Source organism: Melopsittacus undulatus, chromosome 3, assembly GCF_012275295.1.
Source record: "Melopsittacus undulatus isolate bMelUnd1 chromosome 3, bMelUnd1.mat.Z, whole genome shotgun sequence".
NCBI classification, from domain to species: domain Eukaryota; kingdom Metazoa; phylum Chordata; class Aves; order Psittaciformes; family Psittaculidae; genus Melopsittacus; species Melopsittacus undulatus.
This window is the reverse complement of record NC_047529.1, coordinates 9,427,582-9,447,186: the sequence shown is the minus strand read 5'-3', so window position 1 is coordinate 9,447,186 and position 19,605 is coordinate 9,427,582. Positions and strand designations below refer to the sequence as shown.

The following is a 19,605-nucleotide window of genomic DNA, read 5'->3' as shown; positions in this document are numbered from 1 at the left end:
GACAAAAAAAACAACCAAAAACCACAAAACCCAAACCAAAACAAAACCTCAAACAAAACACTTTTAACTGTATGGTAAAACCTCTCCAATGTGTGAAAGACCTGTGACAAATACATTTTATGAATGAGGCTAGTGAACAGTGAGCTCACTACAGAGAAGAAATCAAAGATGGCACTGCAAAATTCATAACACTCAGTTAATATGGCAAAGGTTGCTTAATTTTAATTATCAATGACCATGATTTCAGACTATTCTTGTTAACATAAAGGAATATAAAAGCAAACTTTACAGTACCCAGCTGCTAAGAGGTTACTAGGAAGTGGTAAGAGACATCAAGATTTTAGTAGCGCTTTCTAGAAAGTGTGTTGATTTCAATGCATTGTTATCCCTCAAATTGTGTTAGCCCTCAAATTTTAGCTACCACCACTGTAAAAAGACATTTTCTTCTCAGTATCCATTTTGACATGAAACAATGAGCAAGTTATCTATACTGTGTCTATGGTATAAAGAATCCAGTTAAGCCATTTCTGTAGCTGTGTGATGTATGATTGCTTTTAATTACTATACTGCAAATCAGTGTTCAAAAATGTCATGCATACCTCCACCACACTTTGCACTATGCACCGATTTACCCATGTTCATATGCTTACAAGGCAGTAGCCATGCTCAGACATCTATGATCAATTTTGGAACCTAACTCTTGACCGATTTTTTCAGTCTTTTTTTTCAATTTATATTTGATAGCTATGACATAAACAAGCTTATTATTCAAATGTCACAACTTTGATTAACTGTGATTCTCTGTGTACGTAACAGTTTCTCTGTTTAATACACAGTACTGATTTTTTTTTCCTTGTTGAAAAGTCTTCTATTGACTTTAATTACACTCACGAGAATGAAGAAGTGAAAAAACATACTGTGTACCTGAGGCCTTGGGTTGAAAGAAAAGGTTTCATGGCTCAGGGAATCATTCTTTGGTGACTTTAAAACTCCTCATACTCCCGAACTGAGAGTGAAATCCACTGTTCACATCCTATAAATGAAGTGTGATCCCAAAGTACTCCAAATCAATTAAATGAAAACCAGGCAGGCAACCAATATACAAGTAGTTCACTCGACCTCTGCAAGTAGGTCATTCCTTGACCTCGGATGCTTGGTAGATATGTTTAGACATTTATGTTTAGTGGCTCAGGGAGGAAATATCCACCTTATGATGTAATACATACATGTGCTTTCATTTATATTGTTTTAAATAATGATGTAATATCACAGTCCCTCAGGAACCTCACGTTAATTTCTTACCTACCAGCTTTGGCTTCTGTAAGTCTCTCTTTGCCAGCCCCAATTCCCATAACAGGCTGAAATGGTTTATGCCTGTCTGGGTTTATTTTCTCTTTCAGGACATTCACCACACACCTCTTCCTAGGTCCACAGGACCTCAGCAGAGGCCCACACTGCCACAGATCTGGCAGGACGGCAGTGGCCAGTCCGGGGTAGCAGCCATCAACGACTCGAGAGTGTGAGATCGCCTCAGAAAAGAGGTACCCTGAAGGCACACGAGGCACCCCAGGGTCACGAAGCCACCTCCGTGCAGGCCGGTGGCTGGGGCCCGTTGGAAAGCACATCCAGCCCCTCAGGCGGCCACACACTTAGACTTGTTTTCACTGAACTAACGTACGGTGGGTTCTAAACGCTTAACCCCGACGGCGGCCCTCGGAACAAGAGCAGCGCTCACTGCGCCGGAGAGGGCAGGTGAGGGACTGCGGGAGCGAGCCAAGTTACCTCACGGCAAAAGGGGGCGGGCCCAAGCGAGCGCGGCACAAACAGCACGAGCTCCCAGCCAACCGCAGGTCCCCGCCGCGTCCGCCGACCCGCCCCCGCCGCGCGAGAGCCAATAGAGGCTCGAGGCGGTGCTGCGGCGGCCAATCGGAGATGGCGCGGCGGGCTCCCCGGCAAAATGGCGGCGCCGGTGGGGTGGATGTGGAGGTGCCGTCGTAACTCGGGCCATGCCCGGTAGCCGGCGGAAAGGGCCTTGCCTCAAGGCCGCCGCCCTGAGGAGGCGGAGCGGCGGGGGCGAGGAGCAGCTCACGCGGCGGCGGCCGGCGAAGCCCCCGGTAGAGCCCTCCGTAGAGGACGCGGCCAGCGGCGCGGAAGGCCGTGCAGGCCCGAGCCTGCCCGCGGGTGAGGCTGTGCGCGTACCCCAGCCGTCGCCGTCGCGGGAGGCGGCTGTGCGCGCCGCTGCAGGTACGGCAGGAGCGGCCCCGGGGCCCTGTCCCGGCCGCCACCCCAGGAGACGCGGGGGAGGCGGGCCCTGACCGTCAGGAGTGGGCCCGTGCAGGGAACCCCCCCCGCCCTTCTCCGCCTGCGTGCCTTGGGAAGGGGCTCTTCTTGTCAAGGAGTGCTGAAGAGCATCTTCCCGTAGCAGATACTTAGAGCTGACTGAGGACGCTAACCCAACTCGAGGAGAGGATAAAGCCTGGCTGTGCCAAGTGCTGAAGTGCAAAGCATCTAAGATGCTTTTCACGTAGCAATTGCATCTTTTAAAATAATTTCTGTAGGCTTCCGCATTTTCAACGTCATTTCTAAAGGGCAGGGGTGACAAGCTGAGCTTTAGATAGTGTGTTCACTTAGTGATGTGAGACAGCAGCAAGCTGTCCTAGAATAGCTATGTAACTGCTTTTAGCAGTCCTAGCTGACTTGCCCAGTGGGGGAAGTATATACAAAGGTAGGTTGTGACCCAGAACAGTTTGGGGGCCCATTAAAGTTGTGACCCAAATTAGAATCTGTGTGAAAGACACAGAGGAAGCAGGAATACAAAAGATTCTCCCATGTATGTATACATAGTTTATCTCCCCACATAAGCTGAAATCAATATCCTCTCAAGTAGCAGGATTGACAATTCTCATCCTTACGTCAGGTGTTGAGTGTATAGCTGTCAGAGCTGTAGTGCTCTGTTACCTCTGTGGTGGTATAACTGACATATAAGACTCATACTCTACATTAATGTATAGTTGTGAACAATATTCCTGTTGTAAGTAATGAGTGTCAACTTAATTTTCTGAACTTAAAGTTCCTAAAGCGTCTTATGCCTTCTCCTGTTTTATGTACTAAGCTATTTTTGGCTTTTATTTGTTGTTTTTACTGAGAATCATCTCCCTGTTCACACAGAGTCATGTTTGCATAAAACACCAAAGAGATCGTTGAGTAGGAAATCCCGAATACCTACTTTCAGCTCTCCTGCTAATGACACCGATGTACAGCAAGAAATCTTTTGGGATCCTCATTCACCAATTGCACACACACTAGGTAATGTTAATGAAATCCAGACTTTAGCGTGCCTATTTGAGGCACACAGCGGGAGTTCACTAAAAGTTACCAAATTTCTTGAAAACAAGGTCCCTTTTTCCCTAAAACATAATGGGTAGGTTGTTTGGTTTTCTTAAAAATCCATAAATAACCCATAATTTTTTCAATGTAGTGCTAAGCTCTGATTTTAACACATATATTTGAATTATCTGACATACACCGCACTTTATAAATTGAAATTTTTTGCAGTTTTTTAAGAAGATTTTTTGTTTATTTTCATAGGCACTGGAAAAACCAAACAGTCAACCAGTAGATGCACAGTAGAAATCTCAGACATTGTTAATCGTATTGCTCCTCAGGTAATTCTTACTAAAACAGCGCTCTGCATATGCAGTCATCAGACAGACTAGTGCTACAGCCTTAGTGAAGGCTCAGGTTTAGTTACAGTAGTGTGTTTTTTTTATCCTAATCATTCCTCAGTTAAAAGGTAAAGATTCTTCACATACCAGGCGTACTTAGCAGTTGTTTTTAAGCATTTTGAATGGTCTTAAATGCTGAAGTACAAGACTCAGCTGAGAGACTTCACAATAATATAAAGACAGTAACATTGCTTTGTTATTCTACATAATTTGCCTTTTTACCTTATATCTATGTTCTTGGTGTCTCCCTTTTGCTGTGACCCTGATGTCCACACAGCCTGCAAAGTGAAAATAAAAGTACTGGGTTATTCTTTGCTTTTCATTAAGTGCAAGAAGATAGCATGTCATTCCTAAAACAGTTATTTAACTTGCAGAATATGCCTATTTGACAGGGCAATTTAAAATATATTCATTATTTGGTATATTTGTGAGAAATTACACATAAAAATTAGAAAATCACTGGTAAGGGATGCTATTTCCTTCCTTTTACATGATTACAGCACTGTCATAGATGTAAATAACACCAAGATTTTCGAGTATCTGTTGCTTATGCTCTTTTTTCTTATAATAATACAAAAATCTAAGGAAAAAGAAAACCTACATCAAACTACCCTGGTTGTTAGTAAAGTTCAAATTACTTTTGCCTGCTTACATGCGGTAATTTCCTACATCCCATGGCTCTGGCCCTCTAGACAGTTTACCGCTGCAGTATTGTATCTCTTTTAAGTTTCAGAATTCAAATCCATGGCTCAAATTTGAAGCTCTGAAACAACTCCACGTAATTTCTAAACTTCATTTATTCTTGTTTAAAGGTTCCTTGTATAAATGAGTTGTAATAGAAAAAGTCAGATTTTTTTTTTTCCTGGAAGCATGCACAATATGACTTCTTTCAAATTCTCTGATCTGTTAATGTACTTTATGTGGCTAAAGACCATGTATCCGAACCAGCTCCTTAGTAGTACACTAAAGTAAACTAGATCACAGCTTGTAATGTGAATATTGCAGATTATGTGTAAACCTGAAGTAAATAGAGTATTAGATTTGAGCACCAAAGTACAATTCAGTTATTTTAAGTTCCTGTCTTAAATCCATGTAACTAAAGTGATCCAATAATCAGTAGACAACATTGTAGTAATCTCAGTGAACTTGTATTGGTTTAGCTCCTATCTGTGGCTTTGAACAGTTTTGATCCAGTGTAATTGATGTAGCAACTTTAATGCAGGGTGTATGTCTAGTCCAATCTTTATCTGAAATCAAATTGCTAAACATTACAAATCTAATCATTCAGGGTGAAAAAGCAGGCTGTAATGAAGACTCCCTTTTAGGGACATGGATTGGTGACGATGCCATTCCCTGTACACCTGGAGTAGTAAAAGTGCGAGCTAGGACAAAGTTAAGTTGTACAAGGTAAGTTACAGTTTTGTCTTGCCCATCACAGCTGGGCCTTCATTAAAAAAGGTTATGTGGTGTGCCTTTACGTATAGTGAACCATGTAAGTGTACATGAGCATACAAAATGTTTTTAACTTTGGACTTGTTATCTCTTCTTAAGGCGTATTTTTTGGGAATTACCAGAAAGAGTGCACGTTAACTGCATTGAAAGTGGTGGGATTCAGTCATATTCTCTGTAGCTGTTAAAACTAGAGAATGAACAGTTCTCTCATACAGTCATTCTGTTGAGCTTTGCTAAACCTTTTTAGAAGGTCTGACTTTCTTTCTATTTTGTTTTATTTTCTTAATCTAGAGATCTTAAAACAAAAAATCCTGAAGAGGAACTAATGAAATTGGCTAAAGAATTTGATAAAAATCTCGTAGAGCTAGATGCTGTTCAGGAACAAGAGAAGCTTGGTCATGACATCATCCAGACTGCCTCAGAGTCTTTAAATCATTCTAAAGCTGAAGTAAATAGGAAGAACCTGAAATCACTTCTTCGTGAAGTTTCTGAAACAGATACTGTTCTCTCCCAGAAACCAGCTGAACAGAGCACCGGTATCCCTGCTGCAGACCCCTGTCAGTGTAGCAGTCAGAAATCTATAGACCTTGAGGCTGAAGTAGCCCTTCATGCTCTTTTTGACTGCTCTACCCAGAAGTGTAGTGGACAGTTGAGCCAAGGACTATCAGATATATCTTTAAATAATAGTGTCCATGAAAATAAAAGCACCTTGGAGGATGAACACGTTCGTGAGCAACTTAAAGACACCGAACCTTGTAATTCAGAGGCATATAAAAACAATACTCTATGTACACTAGGAAGCGTGAACCAGACTTTTCCAAAATCTGATACTCACACGCGGATCAAAAAACATCCTTTGAAGCCACAGTTGGTGGCTTCCAGTAAGCCTGATGGAGCAGTTAATGACGACTTCGATGACTGGGATTCAGATTTTTTGGCAGATGACTCTTTTGTGATGCAAATAACCCAAAATCCTGAATTGATAAGTACTGAAGAAGCACCACCAATTCCTACAAACCCATCTGTGCATGGTTTCAGTGATGTTAGCAGAACTAACGAAAGAAGTAGCTGCAACTCAGTTACCTGTTTGGGGAGTGTACACAAATCTAACAGTTTGCAGTTTTCACCTTTGAAACATCCTAGTAAAAACACAAGAAATGCTGTAAAATCTCCTTTACAAAAGCCATATAAGACACAAAACTCAAAGACAGAGTCCACACCTTTTCATGGCAAAAGTAATGCTAAACCAGATAAAATAAATCCTGTTTGGAATAGTGCCCCAAATAGTGGTTTGAACTATGTATCTATTTCATTGCAATCTGAAGTGAAGAATGGAAATGAAACTATCCAGCCTAAAAGTGCCTCTCTTCCTGTTTTTCCTTCAAGATCTAGTCCTCATAGACAATGGTCTGGAAAACCTGGGAATAACACACATGGTATTTTCTGTGAATCATCCAGTGTTTCTACAAATATGAAACCTAAGGATCTAACTAAAGTGGTTAACCAAGCTAATGCATCTCACTTAAATCAGGTTGAAATACCAAAGAAGTGTTCTCTGTCATTTGATGACCGGAATGAACCAAAATTCTCTGATGAGATATTAGATATGTTTTGTGAATCCAATAGTCTATGGGATGCAAATTGTGAGGATGATGAATTGCTGTATCAGGTGTGTGATGATATAGAAAAGCAGACTCAGAGCCAAGATGTTAAACAAGGAAATGAAAGAGCTAAAACTATACAAGGAACCAGTATTAATTCCAGATCAAATACTGATAACAGCTTCCCAGCATCTAAACAAGGACTACCTGACCTCTTGGCACAAAAAACAAATGCAAAGCAGGATGCTTTCTCAAGAAACGGTTCCTGTAGGAATTTGTCAAAGGTTCCACATGGGCTGGCCACAACAGGTCACATAGTGAACTGTAAAAATGTCTCAAGTCCTCAAACTGTGATCTTGGGTACTTCCACGGAATGTAAATACATGCTGTCTAAAAACTGTCATCAAGCTGCTTCTGAAGATACTACAAAGACTGTTGCAGGAAAATGGTACAGGTCAAATTCTGTGCCAGCAGGAGAGACTGGTTCTGAAGTAAGTCCTGTTAATGCAGTAAATATTTTTGGTAGCAAAACTCTAGACAGCCCAGATCTTTTGTATAGTATGGGGAAGATGCCAAGTAATGGTTCTGGTAACAAAACATCAATTATGCCTTCAAAGTTTAAGTTCCGAAAGACTAATAATTTTCAGGGTGCTCTTCATGTAGGGTCTGAAAAGGCAGGGAATCATTCTGGCATTGGAATTACTCTGCAGGTTTTGGAAGGAAGCAAGAATCAGGTGAATGTGACTTTGCACAGCAGGCTTGACAATAAGAAGTCACCTTTCAAGAGGCACCTTTCAGAGTCTTTTGCACTGCCAACATCAGGTATTTGTCTTTATTGTATCACTGTTATACTGGTTTGCTTGTTACTGTAATCCGGATGTTAGAAAAATTGATCCTGTACTGCAATTTAGAATAGGTGTCAATACTCATTCAGTTTAGGAATTAGTAAATATTCTAATGAAAATATGGAGAATATTTTCTCCAAAATAAAACTGTGCTGATGCATCTCTTGAATTCCTAGATTTAAAGATTTTTTCCTATTTTCATTCCGCACAGGATCAAATATATGCTGATGCCAGCACTCAGCATACCATATTCTTAAATTGATATTTAAAAACACAACTATTTTGATATGTATTAAATGTTGTAGTGTGAATCTATGCTTTAATTTACAGCTCAATTTGAAAAACATTAAAAGTTACTTACCTCAGTCATGATTCATAAAACCCCAGTTAATGGTGGGACAGGAGAAGAAGGCAGCAGGTGATGCAGGATGCCAATTTCCTTTTACTATTGTACACCTAGAAACTGGAACCTCAAATCATTCAGTGGTTCTGAAACCTCAGCCTGTATTGCTGTTTGCTCTGTGGCTAAAACTGCCAGTGAAATATTCTTGTGTTATCAGTCTAAACACTAACATTTTCTTTCACCTAGAGGGGAGGTCAGTCACTTTTCCATCATCAGGCAACAGTCTGTAATACCCCGTGCACTGCTGTTACTTGCTACGGAAATGCAGAACCAGCCAAGTGCCAGTCAGTCCCGTTTTTACTTGATCTCATGGCTTGGTGAAGTTTTAAGCAATACTAGTTTTGATAAAATGTGCTTTTTGGTGTACTGTTACCAACCTCAATTTTCAGGAAGCACTGTTACAAAAACAACAAAAAAAAATGAATTCCTGCAAAGTATGAGCCAGCTTTATTTGAAGTATCAGTATGTTATCTCTGTTACTTCCTCAGCAAAGAAGCAGATAAATGGAAAGTAGCAATTTCGGATGCTAAAGGGGAAGGGAGGGGAGATAACTAGTCATTCTCAGGAATGTTCTAGAGAATAAGGGAATAACAAAGAATAGTATAGATTTTTCTTTACAGATAAACAGTAATTGTTCTTGTCTTCAGTTTTTTTGGTGAAAGGACATTGCTGTAACAAAAACATGGATGTTAAGTAATGCTTTCAAAAACTGATAAATATTTTTTCATGGACACCTTTTTTAAGAAGCAAACAGACCTTTTATTTATTCAGTTTGAAAAATTACTTATTAAAAATATATTAATTGGAAATCGGTGTATAAACCCAGTAAAATTATTGATATGTGCAGGCAGTGTTCCTGTTGGTTGCATTGAGGTCAGGATTTTATTGCATGGGAATTTATAGTTCTGTATCACAACATATAAAATACTATGGCTAGCTATCATGTTCCTGTCTCCTTTGCCAATTTTTATTGCTACTTTTGACCTTTTTTCAACCTTTCTGGCTTTATTTGTGTGACACCTGTACTGTATCTGACCCCTGTGTCTATACCATCTCCATGCCCATATCTCTGCCTAACTCACTAAATTGTAGAGCCCTTTTCACTCTGATAGCCTTAATGTTCTTAACCCATCACCATCTCCTGTGTTGACTCCTGATGTCACAAGGTTCACCTGAAGGGCAGCCAAGTAAAATTTCCTTGAAGCAGATGTCTGCATCCCAGTATTTTCATTGGGAGGTAGTAATCGGTAGCACTACAAAGGTCATGCATCTTATCCCCCTTTCCTGCCTTGGGGACAGGATAGATGAGCCATTTTTAACTTGGGTGCTTGGTATGTCAGAATAGTGTGCTCTTGCCATAGATCTTCAAACACTGAAAGCAGATAAGTTAAAATACATATTGAACAACCTTGAAGGCTCCTAATACATGTTTTTTACTTACAGTGTCTGTGGTGGAAAAAAAGACCAGAAAATGTTCTCAAGAGGAGATTGAAAGAAAAAAACAAGAAGCTCTTGCACGAAGAAAATCCAGAATGCAGGCATATGTTAAAGATGCCTGAATTTGGAGTTTGTCTGTTGAATAAGTTTTGGGGAAGGAAATACTGTAATGCTGGAAGACACTTTTTAAATCCTGTTCACAGCTACAGAGAGCAAACTTTTTCTGTTTCTCAATTTAAAACAATCTTGACCTGCACTAATACTCTGGTGGTATTTAGTCTTAATTAAAAACTACCAGTTGTAAATGTGTAGTCTCAAACTACCTTCAGCATAGTGAAGATTGTGCTGAGTTCATGTACTGTTACCCGTTGAAACTGTATGGTCTGAAAATCACCAGAGCATGAAAGCATTTGTATACACACCTAAATACATGTCAAACACTGTATGTGTTTTGGCTGTATTTCCCTTATTGCAAGTATTTTAATTTCTAAGACTCTCAAGCACACTCAGACTAAGAAAATGTTTGTTCTCAGGTAGAAGAAAGTTTTTAAGTTCTTATTTAAAGAAAACTACAATCTAGAAAACATCCAACATTGGAAAACTGATGGAAATGAACAGGATTTGGAAAGTGTGCTCAGTTTGTCTTCACTACCTTAGGTAAGAATTTTACATAGCAAAGGAAAAATTTAATATAAAGGTTTCATAATGTGAAAAAGCATCCTGAAAATTATGTTTAAACTTATTTTTTCTTTTTATTTCTTTGAATTCCTTTATGAAGAGTTAGTAATACTCCAGCTGACAAAATTGGATCACCTCTGTCTAAATGTGTGTTACCAAGCTAATTAAAAAAGGTAGCCTATGTCATTTTCTCAAACCTTGAGCAATATATAATACATCAGATGAAATCTCAACAGCTATGAATCAGTTTAGCCTTATGGGTTGTACATATTTTTCAAACTAAAGGCTGTTAAAACATAAAAATGCAATGTCATGTCAGCTTAACAGGGGCTGATAGAATTTTTGATGTGATAGATGGGTGCAGAGCTCAAACTGCAAAAACTGCCTGTGGGTAAGCTGCAAGATATTTTTCAACTGAGAAATGCTTATATGTAAACATGTGACACTGAAAAGTGACTGTAATTTTTCTTTGTAAATAAATAACTTTGAAATGTACCAAAGGTTAGAGGAGCTTTTGGTTTCTGTAGTATGTACCATTTTTGTAACTGCTAAAAATGTAAGTACTGTATATTTGTAAAGCATCATTAAACTTTTTTTATGTTTTTCTAATCTGTTCTGGAAAATACTGTACTACAGAAGCTGGTAAAATTGAGTGATATGGGAATTCTGTATGGTCTTTACCCTGAGCATCTCTTCTTGGTAATTTACCCAGTTATTCCATGCCTCGGTTTTCTACCTGCTGTGGTGACAAAGTGCTTCCTTTAATCCATTTAAACTAGAAATCCTTGTTGGAGGAACTGGTCCTACACACAACCAGCTTCAGCAGAGTCATGAAATACTCATCTATACTGGTTTTCAAACTAATTAACTTGCTTTTGTATTAACCACCATTCTTGGTGTTGGTTGGTTGATTATGAAGTTAAATTCCTAAGTCCACTGAAAAGGGAGCTGGTGTCCAATAAACATTACTTACAGTCTGTTGCTGCAGCTCCCTGTCCTTCAGCTGTGCAATACACAATGAGTTGGATCAGCTTATTGATCTGACTGAAAATTAATCCCAAAAAATGTTTTCAGCTTTTCAAAGCACTTCATTATAGAATCAATAGAATGATTTGGGTTGGAAAGGACCTTAAGATCACCCAGTTCCAGTCCCCTGTCATGGTCAGGGACACCTTCCACTAGACCAGGTTTCTCAAGGCTCCACCCAGCCTAGCCTTGAATACTGTCAGGGATGGGGCAGCCACAGCTTCTCTGGGCAACCTGTGCCAGGGCCTCACTACCCTCATAGTGAAGAACTTCCTCATACCCAACCTGAACTTCCCCTGTTTAAGTTTAAACCTATTACTCCTTGTCCTATTGCTCCAATCCCTGATGAATAGTCCCTCCCCAGCATCCCTATAGGCCCCTTTCAGATACTGGAAGGCTGCTATGAGGTCTCCACATAGCCTTCTCTTTCCAGGCTGAACAGCCCAGATTTTCTTAGCCTTCGTATGGGAGATACTCTAGCCCCTTTCTCATCCTTGTGGCCTTCCTCTGGACTTGCTCCAACAGTTCCATGTCCTTTTTATGTTGCAGACACCAGAACAGTTCACAGTACTCCAAGTGGGGTCTCACAAGAGCAGAGTAGGGGGCCAGAATCACATCCTTCAGCCTGCTGGTCACACTTCCTTTGATGTTAATATAACATGAAATAGCAAGATTCCATGTTGCCTTGTCAAGCCTCTTGTGGCAGTGTTCAGATAGTTTATAAAACAGAAGATCTGCATGTCCATGTGACAAATAAATGCATGGCTGTTGTGAAGATTTTACACTGAATGTAGTTTGATCGGTGTATCTGAGGGATCTGCTTGTATTTGTGGTGTTCAAGGAAAATCAAAACTGTAACTTGCCAGATGCAGTATTAGCTAAGAAAGTGGCAATGAAAAAAAGGCTTCTACTATTAGTATGAAACATGGGAGTTATAAACCTGGCTTTTAAGGTACTGATACACAAGAATGTCAAATCTTATTTAGAAAGATAAAAATTAGGCTTTTGCTAGGATAGTGTTTAGCTTATCAACCCTTCCCTCCCTAGGGTTTTTCTCTAGAAATAATTTGTAAAGGAACCAGGATAATTTTTGTTTTCAAGGATAACATGGTTAATTATACTCCTGATTTGAGAAGATGAGCTAACTGGAAAGGAGGTACATGCTGTGAGTGCTGGAGAGTATTGTCTTTAGTGTCATGGTTTGAGCATGTTTTGAGGGTGTTTTTGTTCAGGGTTTTTTCCAGCCAGGTGGAGGAGGGGAGGCCGGGAGGAAGGAGAGACAGGACACCTGACCCAGGCTAGGCAATGAGGTATTCCATACCATAGCACGTGATGCCCAGGATGCATACGGGGAAAGAGAGAGCTGGAGGGAGAGAGCTCTGGGGAGAAAAATGGAGGAGGGAGCACGCGGTGCTCAGCCAGGCAGGGTGGAGTGAGTTATGGGTCGGTGGCTGGTGGGGTGTTGTATTCTCTTCACTTGTTGTTTGCTGTATCATTATTATTTGTAGTAGTAAATGGCAGTAGGGGTTTTGTGTTATGCCTTAGCAATTAAACCGTTCTTATCTCAATCCGTGGGGGCTACATTCTTTGGATTTTCCTTCCTAACTCTCTGGGAGTTGGGGGACTTGGTTTAAACCACGACATTTAGGAAGGTTTCATTCTCTGATGCTTAAGGACTAACTTTTAATTAGGTTTGAAATTGGGATAAATAGTAGATACATAACAAGAAATAGAGGCTAAGCATGTTATGGCTACCAAAGCTCAGCGTGCAAAGTGGTAGAGCCTGACTGCTTGCTGCTATGTGTCCTTATCACACACAAAGTTTAAAATCAGCTTACTGCTCTTCCAGGTGATGCTGATTTTTTTCAGCACCCAGGATAGAAAGGCCTTGGAGCTTTGGAACTTCTCAACTAAAATGCTGCCACTGTTCTCCCCGTGAGAGCAGGGTAAGAATATACTGGCTCACTTTTTAATACAAGCCTCTAACCACCCTTGTATACTGACTTTAAAAGAAGATTTTAATGTATGACAAGGAGAATTCTGTTGCCATGGGAGGTGTGGAAAGGACCCTTCACAAACTTCCCAGTTGGAGGAAGACACAAACTACTTTCTGCCCAATTACTGTCACTTGTTTACTTATATAGCCAAGTACTTCCTACATGCTGCTTAACCATATTTCAAGAACCTGTTTCCTGATCAGTGTGAAACACATTGACAGTGTACAGCAAATACATGCTTTGCCCTCTACCGTTAAACTGATCGTAACAGAAGGGCTTTATCTTTCATTTTACTCTTCATAAATACCTATTTTTAGCATAGATATTATGTTTCAAGGCCTGTAATTGTTTTTTTTTTTCTTAAGTGTTACCTTACAAATAAAAATCCCAAGCTATTGGGATCATGGTTTCATAACTGATGTCAAGACAAACAACTAAGAGTTTTTTGGCCACACACTGACCATCCCCAAACGCCCTACCATACCATCTCTTAGTTAACAAACTGAATAGTGTTACTTCTTTTTGTGACTCCGTGCTTTTCAAAACAGAGAAATAATCTAATGCATTAAAATTAAACCATTCCTATACCATTTTATTAAGCAAATTTGATAGAAGTGAAAAGCTTGGAGAAATACTTTAACTCATATAGTTTCACTGCCAGTCAGTGCAGGCAGAAGATTCATTAGTGCTTAGAAAGAGTTAACAAAGAAGAGCCTGTGCAATATCAAAATAAAATTCCATAAGGTAGGAATTTTTGTCTTTAGAAAGATATGTATTCATAGTAATTGGCCAGAAACATCAAAAGATTTAATAAAAATCTAGTGAAAACCGAACTTTCACTTTACATACATCTCTTATAAAGAGTACATGCCACAGAGCTTGTTTGTTTAGAGTGCCTGTGCTCTAACTGCCAGTCTTGCCCTTTACCTCTTCCTGACATGCTGGCATCAGCAGGGTGCTGGACATGGACCCAGCCCAGGAGGCAGGGCAGCATACTGCTGTTGACAGGGTTGCAAACATGAGGAGTTTAACCTCTGCCTAATTCTTGAACATCTGGATATTAAAGCCAGCAATATAGCAGGGGTGTAGGTAGAGAGAGCTTGATGCCTCCTAACCTGAGAGGCACAGGTTAGACCTAGAGTCATTTCAGGTGCTCTTATGGAAGTCAGTGAGGCAGAGAGGACAATTCAGATGCCTGAGCTACATTTCAGATGTGCTCAGCTCTACATCAGCAAAAGCAGCCATCTGCCTAACAGGTATTTCAAGGACGTGGTACTGGGCCTAGACAGCCACTCTGCTGTACATGGGCAGCCAACAGCTTCTGAGAACAGATGAGAAGTACAAAAGCACCTGCTCCTTGCTCTCATTATGTCCCCTGTCCTCATCACTGTGGAAGGAAGCTGAGTGGCAGCCTTATGACTCCACAGATTTTACAGGTTGTGCTCTGCATCCCTCATGCTTCCTGGTAAGTCCTTGGTGCCCCACTGATACTGCATATTCCTCAGTCATGCAGTCTTTTGTCTGACTGCTTGCCATAAACAACAGATCTCCATTAGAAAAGTAGCTACAATATTTTAATGAATTAAAACACATGTACGCATAAGAAGTTTGGTATTTCAATAGCTGACATTTCACTATGAAGCCACATCTTCCTCCAGGCAGAACAGACCTATACGGATAGTAACAACAACCTTAAATGCATTCTAAATTAAATTATGACTGTCATGTTTCATTATAAATTAATTTATGACTGTTTGCTTAAGCACTCATTTTCATTTCATTCAGAGCATAGTAATTTTTTACATGAGCAGAGCAATCAGTGAGCTTAAGTTTAAATATGAATGGAATTCCAGTATGTCCCCATACCTAAGTATAATTTTTATCCCACGGATATTGATGCATTTCACAATGAGTGATGTTACTTGCTAAAATCCAAGGATTATCTTTTTCATGTAAAAAATGCAGTGAATTGTTTTCTTTCTTTTAGGAAAAGCAGATACTAAGATATGATCAGACAAAGGATCGTTCATCATTATTTTCCTTATCTGCATCTAAAATTATGTGCCATGGAATATACATACATACATTCACACCCTTCCAGGTCAGGCTGGTGAGAGATCACATATAAAGCATTTGAGAAATCTAGTAATATTGGGGTTTTATTGTGTTGTATCAGATTTTCAGAGGCCAGCATCCAGCAGCTCTTCAAATTTTGGCTTATAAAGGCACAATTAATCTTTGGGCTGCAATTCAGGAATAGCAACGTAATCTTTTTTATACTATGTGTACCACTTATTACATCTAGACCTTTATACCCAGAGGAATAACATAGATGAATTCATTGATTATATCTTTTTAAGCCTAAAAAGAGCTACAATTTGTCAGGAAAGAATAGCTGGAAGCAACAGATAGTGACCTAAATAGTAGAATTCCAAAGATAAAATAGAAGAAAATGAACACAAATGCTTCATTGTTTGAGAGCTGTATTGTCTGCAACACACTCCAGTGAATCCAGTGTTTGTGGAAGAGGCCAAGGCAGATGAATCTGTGGAGCTAAAAATGACAGCCTGAGTAAGTAGCCATCAGAGATGAAGCCAGGGAGACTCTGGCAATTGTGCTGTAAATCATAACTGCAATATTTGTTCAAAGCTCCAGTTACTATGCGTACTGGTGGTTTTGCCAGAGCAGTCAGAAAAGTCCTGCCTCATAAAACACTTAAGGATATCGAATGTACTGTTCTTGTGGACCTAAATATAAATTTCTGACTATTTTCTGGGTGTAATGTCAGTGTGGTAGCTGGCAAACCATTAAGGGCCCGATTCTACTTCACAGCAATTCCCTTAAAGCACTGGAGGTAATGGAGTGACTCAGGCGAAAGAAAAATCAAGCCCATGCATTTCATTATTGTAAGTAGTTGTTTTTAGCACATAAATCTCATAAAACAGCATTGCATTTATCGTAAATTGTTATTGTTTATACACATTTTCAAAGTTTTTGAGGAAAAGGTTGCATTTATGCATACCTTTTAAAAGCCGTGGTTAACAGCTTTCACCTCAAACACTGTAGTTAACAGAGGCGAGTAGAGGACTACAGGATTTATAGATTTCCTTTTTAATGAGGCTGTCTGCTCTTTGCAGCTTGTCCTTGCTAAAGGAAAAACTTGATTCAGGTTTTAACCCTGGAAAATCAGGACCCATGTAGACATGGGAATGAAGCTTTGCACTCACTGCCATGCTCTCCGTGAGCAGATGTCCAAATAAAACATTATGTTCTGAACACAGCAGTTTAGGTCTGGGGTGTGATTTTTTCAAGGGAGCTGAACAGGGTGGGATTTCTTACATGCCTAAAGCTGAGCATATGTTGGGCATGCTTTGCAGAATCATGGCTGTAGGGCCAAGTGTCTAAGGAGGCTGTTTAAGCACCTGGGGAAGTTAATATTGGGGAATCACATTGGTGATTCACAGTAGTGTGAAAAAGAGCTTGATGAATAGTTGTTTTTAAATATCCCATTGGATACTCAGCTGAACCTTTGGGTTTTAAGAGACCTGCAGAACCTCAATGACAAACAAAAAAACTTGACATAAAGATAGGAAGAAAAATGTGTTCTCCAAGGCTTGCGTAACAGTTTGGAAACATTCGAGTAGGTGAAGTGCTAATACTGCCTTCAGCAATAGTGACTTGGAAAGGAGGTTGGTTTGTTGGGGGTTTTGGGGTTGTTTGTTTCTTTCTTTAATTATCTCTCATATTCTACAGAAAACAACCAACCAACATATATGCTTGGAAATATGATATATTTGAATTCCTGTATTCCTGGTTGCTTCTTATAGGATGCACTGTACCTGGGTAAGGCCAGATGTTTCTGTAAACTCTAATGCTGTAAATGAAGATGACATTAACCCAAGTAATTATTTTGTTATTGAACTTAAATAGGTGCTAGTGATGAATAAATGAAACCAAATTTTATAGAAGGATTATGTTTTCTGTATCACTTACTCAGTTTTCAGCATACTGACTTGTGTGATCTCAATGTAAGCCACTCATCAGAAGTGGCAGTCAAGCCAGCAAAGCCCTCCATCTCCAACATACAACATCAGAGGAACCCAAAAGCTTTTGTTTGTTTTTAATGCCAGGTTTCCAACCAGTACTAAGAAAGGAAAAGAAAGCTATGCTTGTTTATGGGCTGGGGGCAAGGTCTCACAGACTCAATTTCTCTACAATTTTCTCCCAGGTCACAAAGGCTGACCTAGGCCCTTTGCACAATACAGCCATCCAAATCTCATATGGGCTTTTTAAAAACTCCTTGGTGCTTTTTAACTCTCCATCCCTTGGTAACTGCAATTCCTCAATGTCTGATGTGGTCGTTAAGTGTGCTCTGTAGATCTAACTAGGAATCATGTCCTATTAAGGCTTCCACAACAACCAGACTCTTACTCTTTTATGGGAGACTGGAGCTATCTGCTAAGTTTCAAATTTACATTTACTTTTAGTTAGATCTTTAACTCTGATATCTTCTAGGGTGTAAGTCATCCACTACTGACATTTCAGGATCCCAAGTTTGATGTGTTAAAGCTGTGCAAACTATAATCTCTGGATAGTACTGGGGGGGAATACCTGGACTGCTAGTAACAGATATGTGCAAGGCGAGTGAGAACAGCAAGTTCATATATGCTGTACAGCAATCTGTGCATGTGAAATGTCTGATAGGCTCCACATCACCGATAAAAAATTTCTAGGAATCAAGAAAGTCTGAATACACTTTACTGGAGTGTCAAATCTTGACAACAGAACACATTAAAAAGAGTCTGGCCAAGTGACAGCTTCCTAATAGATAACCATAGAGATATGACAACAAGTTGGAGGACAGCCTGTAGGAAGAGTTATGGAGGTGAATGGAAAGAAATTTGAAGATGGTTTGAGATAATGTCAATTGGTGTAGACCAGATAAAGAGAGACCCTTTTTCATCTTCTTGAGTAAGTTTGAGGTACCAACAAAACTACATAAAACACCTGTTAGTTATAAAAATGTCAAATAAGCACACATTTGGGAGATGGAGAGATTTAAGCATTCATGAAAGGGTGAGAGACATTCTTGGAAGACACGTTGGATATATTTGTCATCTCAGCAATTTGCCTGTCTGTGTTCCAGAAAGAACACGAGTAATCTTGTGAGCACTGAAAGGCATCAAGCCTGATTTCCTACAGATTAACTAATGGAGTTTCTGAAAGATGCAAGTTCCAACTGAAGCTTTTGTGGTTGAGTCCCATAGAATGAGAACCAGTGTGAATTCTCTAGGGACTAGTAAGAATGAACGCACACCTGAGCTTTTCTGCAGATACAGGATTTTTTTTTTTTGAGACTTTCTCTTCCATTATCCTAGTTTCATCAAACTCCTGAAAAAGTGCCATTCTTTTTAGACTCTCCAAAGAACTGACCATTCTCTCTCCCAGTATACACAGTGAAATTTCCCCATCCTTTCCCTTTATTGATAGTGTTGTTCGTTCCAATAATGGCTTTGAGCACATACAAGAAAAGATTACTTCCACCCTCCAAACCTGCCTGATTTTTGTTATTCACAGGAAGTTGGGTGGTTCATTAATTAATTTGATGTTATTTCTGACCTAGGAATGAGAAGATGGGAGAGGGCCTAGGACTTTCATTCCTTGATGAGTCTTGTGTGGAACCGTGTGCTTTTCTCCATGTCATGGTCGGTCATCTATCTTAATGCTGATAGAAGCCACTGCCAGTCTGCTTGCTTGTAACAGCTGAAACCATTGGACCTGTCCTGTTATATATATGTATGAATATTTTAATTAATTTTCTATACAAGAACATTCATCAGCTAAAATCAAGAAGTAAATCTATTTTTAAATGAAGCTAGCTTCAATATTTACTGCAACTTAATGACAACTTGAGACAAGAATTTAATTACATGGAGTCAGCATACCATATATATTGTAAGGAGGTACCACGGGACTTACTCTTAAAGTGTAATTTAGAGTGTAACTTTTAGACTGCTCCTCACTATGAACTTAAATCAAAATATTTCCACTGATGGAGCACATTCTTCAAAACTGATTACAAAAGTAGCCACAGGACTAATGGAGGCTTACTATAATTTTATGTGTTATGGTATAAATGACTTGCAAGAACACTCTTGGGAAGCTGTACTGTAATTTAATATCTTTAAAGCTAAAAAGTGCTAAGGAAATATTTTTTCATGAGGGCCTACATTTTCCCCTTAGTGCTACCTAGAAATGCATCTTTTTGTAGGACAGTTTTGCATCCCTTGCAATTCACATATCACATCTTGAAAATATACTGAAATGTCATACTGTGCTTCACAGAAACAGCCTCCCTGAGGAGTGGAACACTGACAAGGACTCAGGAGACCAAGCTGTTCCTTCCTCCTGCTCCCTGCTGGGTTTGCACATGCTGATCTC

The 19,605-nt window shown here is 39.7% G+C and overlaps 1 protein-coding gene across 4 annotated transcripts; it reads left to right on the top strand.

Annotated features, from left to right (window-relative positions):
* Nucleotides 1-1,981: 1,981 nt before the first annotated feature.
* Nucleotides 1,982-10,750, top strand: ETAA1 (ETAA1 activator of ATR kinase). Of its 4 annotated transcripts, XM_034061140.1 has the most exons (7): nt 1,982-2,244; nt 3,169-3,306; nt 3,589-3,665; nt 5,014-5,132; nt 5,469-7,269; nt 7,489-7,600; nt 9,470-10,750. In XM_034061140.1, exons 1-7 carry the CDS (start codon nt 2,007-2,009, stop codon nt 9,583-9,585), a joined length of 2,601 nt encoding a protein of 866 aa, XP_033917031.1. In that variant the 5' UTR covers nt 1,982-2,006; the 3' UTR covers nt 9,586-10,750. The 4 variants fall into 4 exon arrangements, with proteins under 4 accessions (XP_033917031.1, XP_033917030.1, XP_033917029.1 ...); XM_034061139.1 differs by having other exon boundaries at nt 1,982-2,181; nt 5,469-7,600; XM_034061138.1 differs by having other exon boundaries at nt 5,469-7,600.
* The last annotated feature ends 8,855 nt before the right edge of the window (nt 10,751-19,605 follow it).

What these genes read in the sequence shown, in the direction of transcription:
- ETAA1 (XM_034061138.1), top strand. Translation starts at nt 2,007, where the DNA reads ATGCCCGGTAGCCGGCGGAAAGGGCCTTGCCTCAAGGCCGCCGCCCTG. An exon ending in ACCAATTGCACACACACTAG is followed by an intron (nt 3,307 to 3,588) that starts GTAATGTTAATG and finishes TTATTTTCATAG; the next exon opens with GCACTGGAAAAACCAAACAG. An exon ending in TTAATCGTATTGCTCCTCAG is followed by an intron (nt 3,666 to 5,013) that starts GTAATTCTTACT and finishes CTAATCATTCAG; the next exon opens with GGTGAAAAAGCAGGCTGTAA.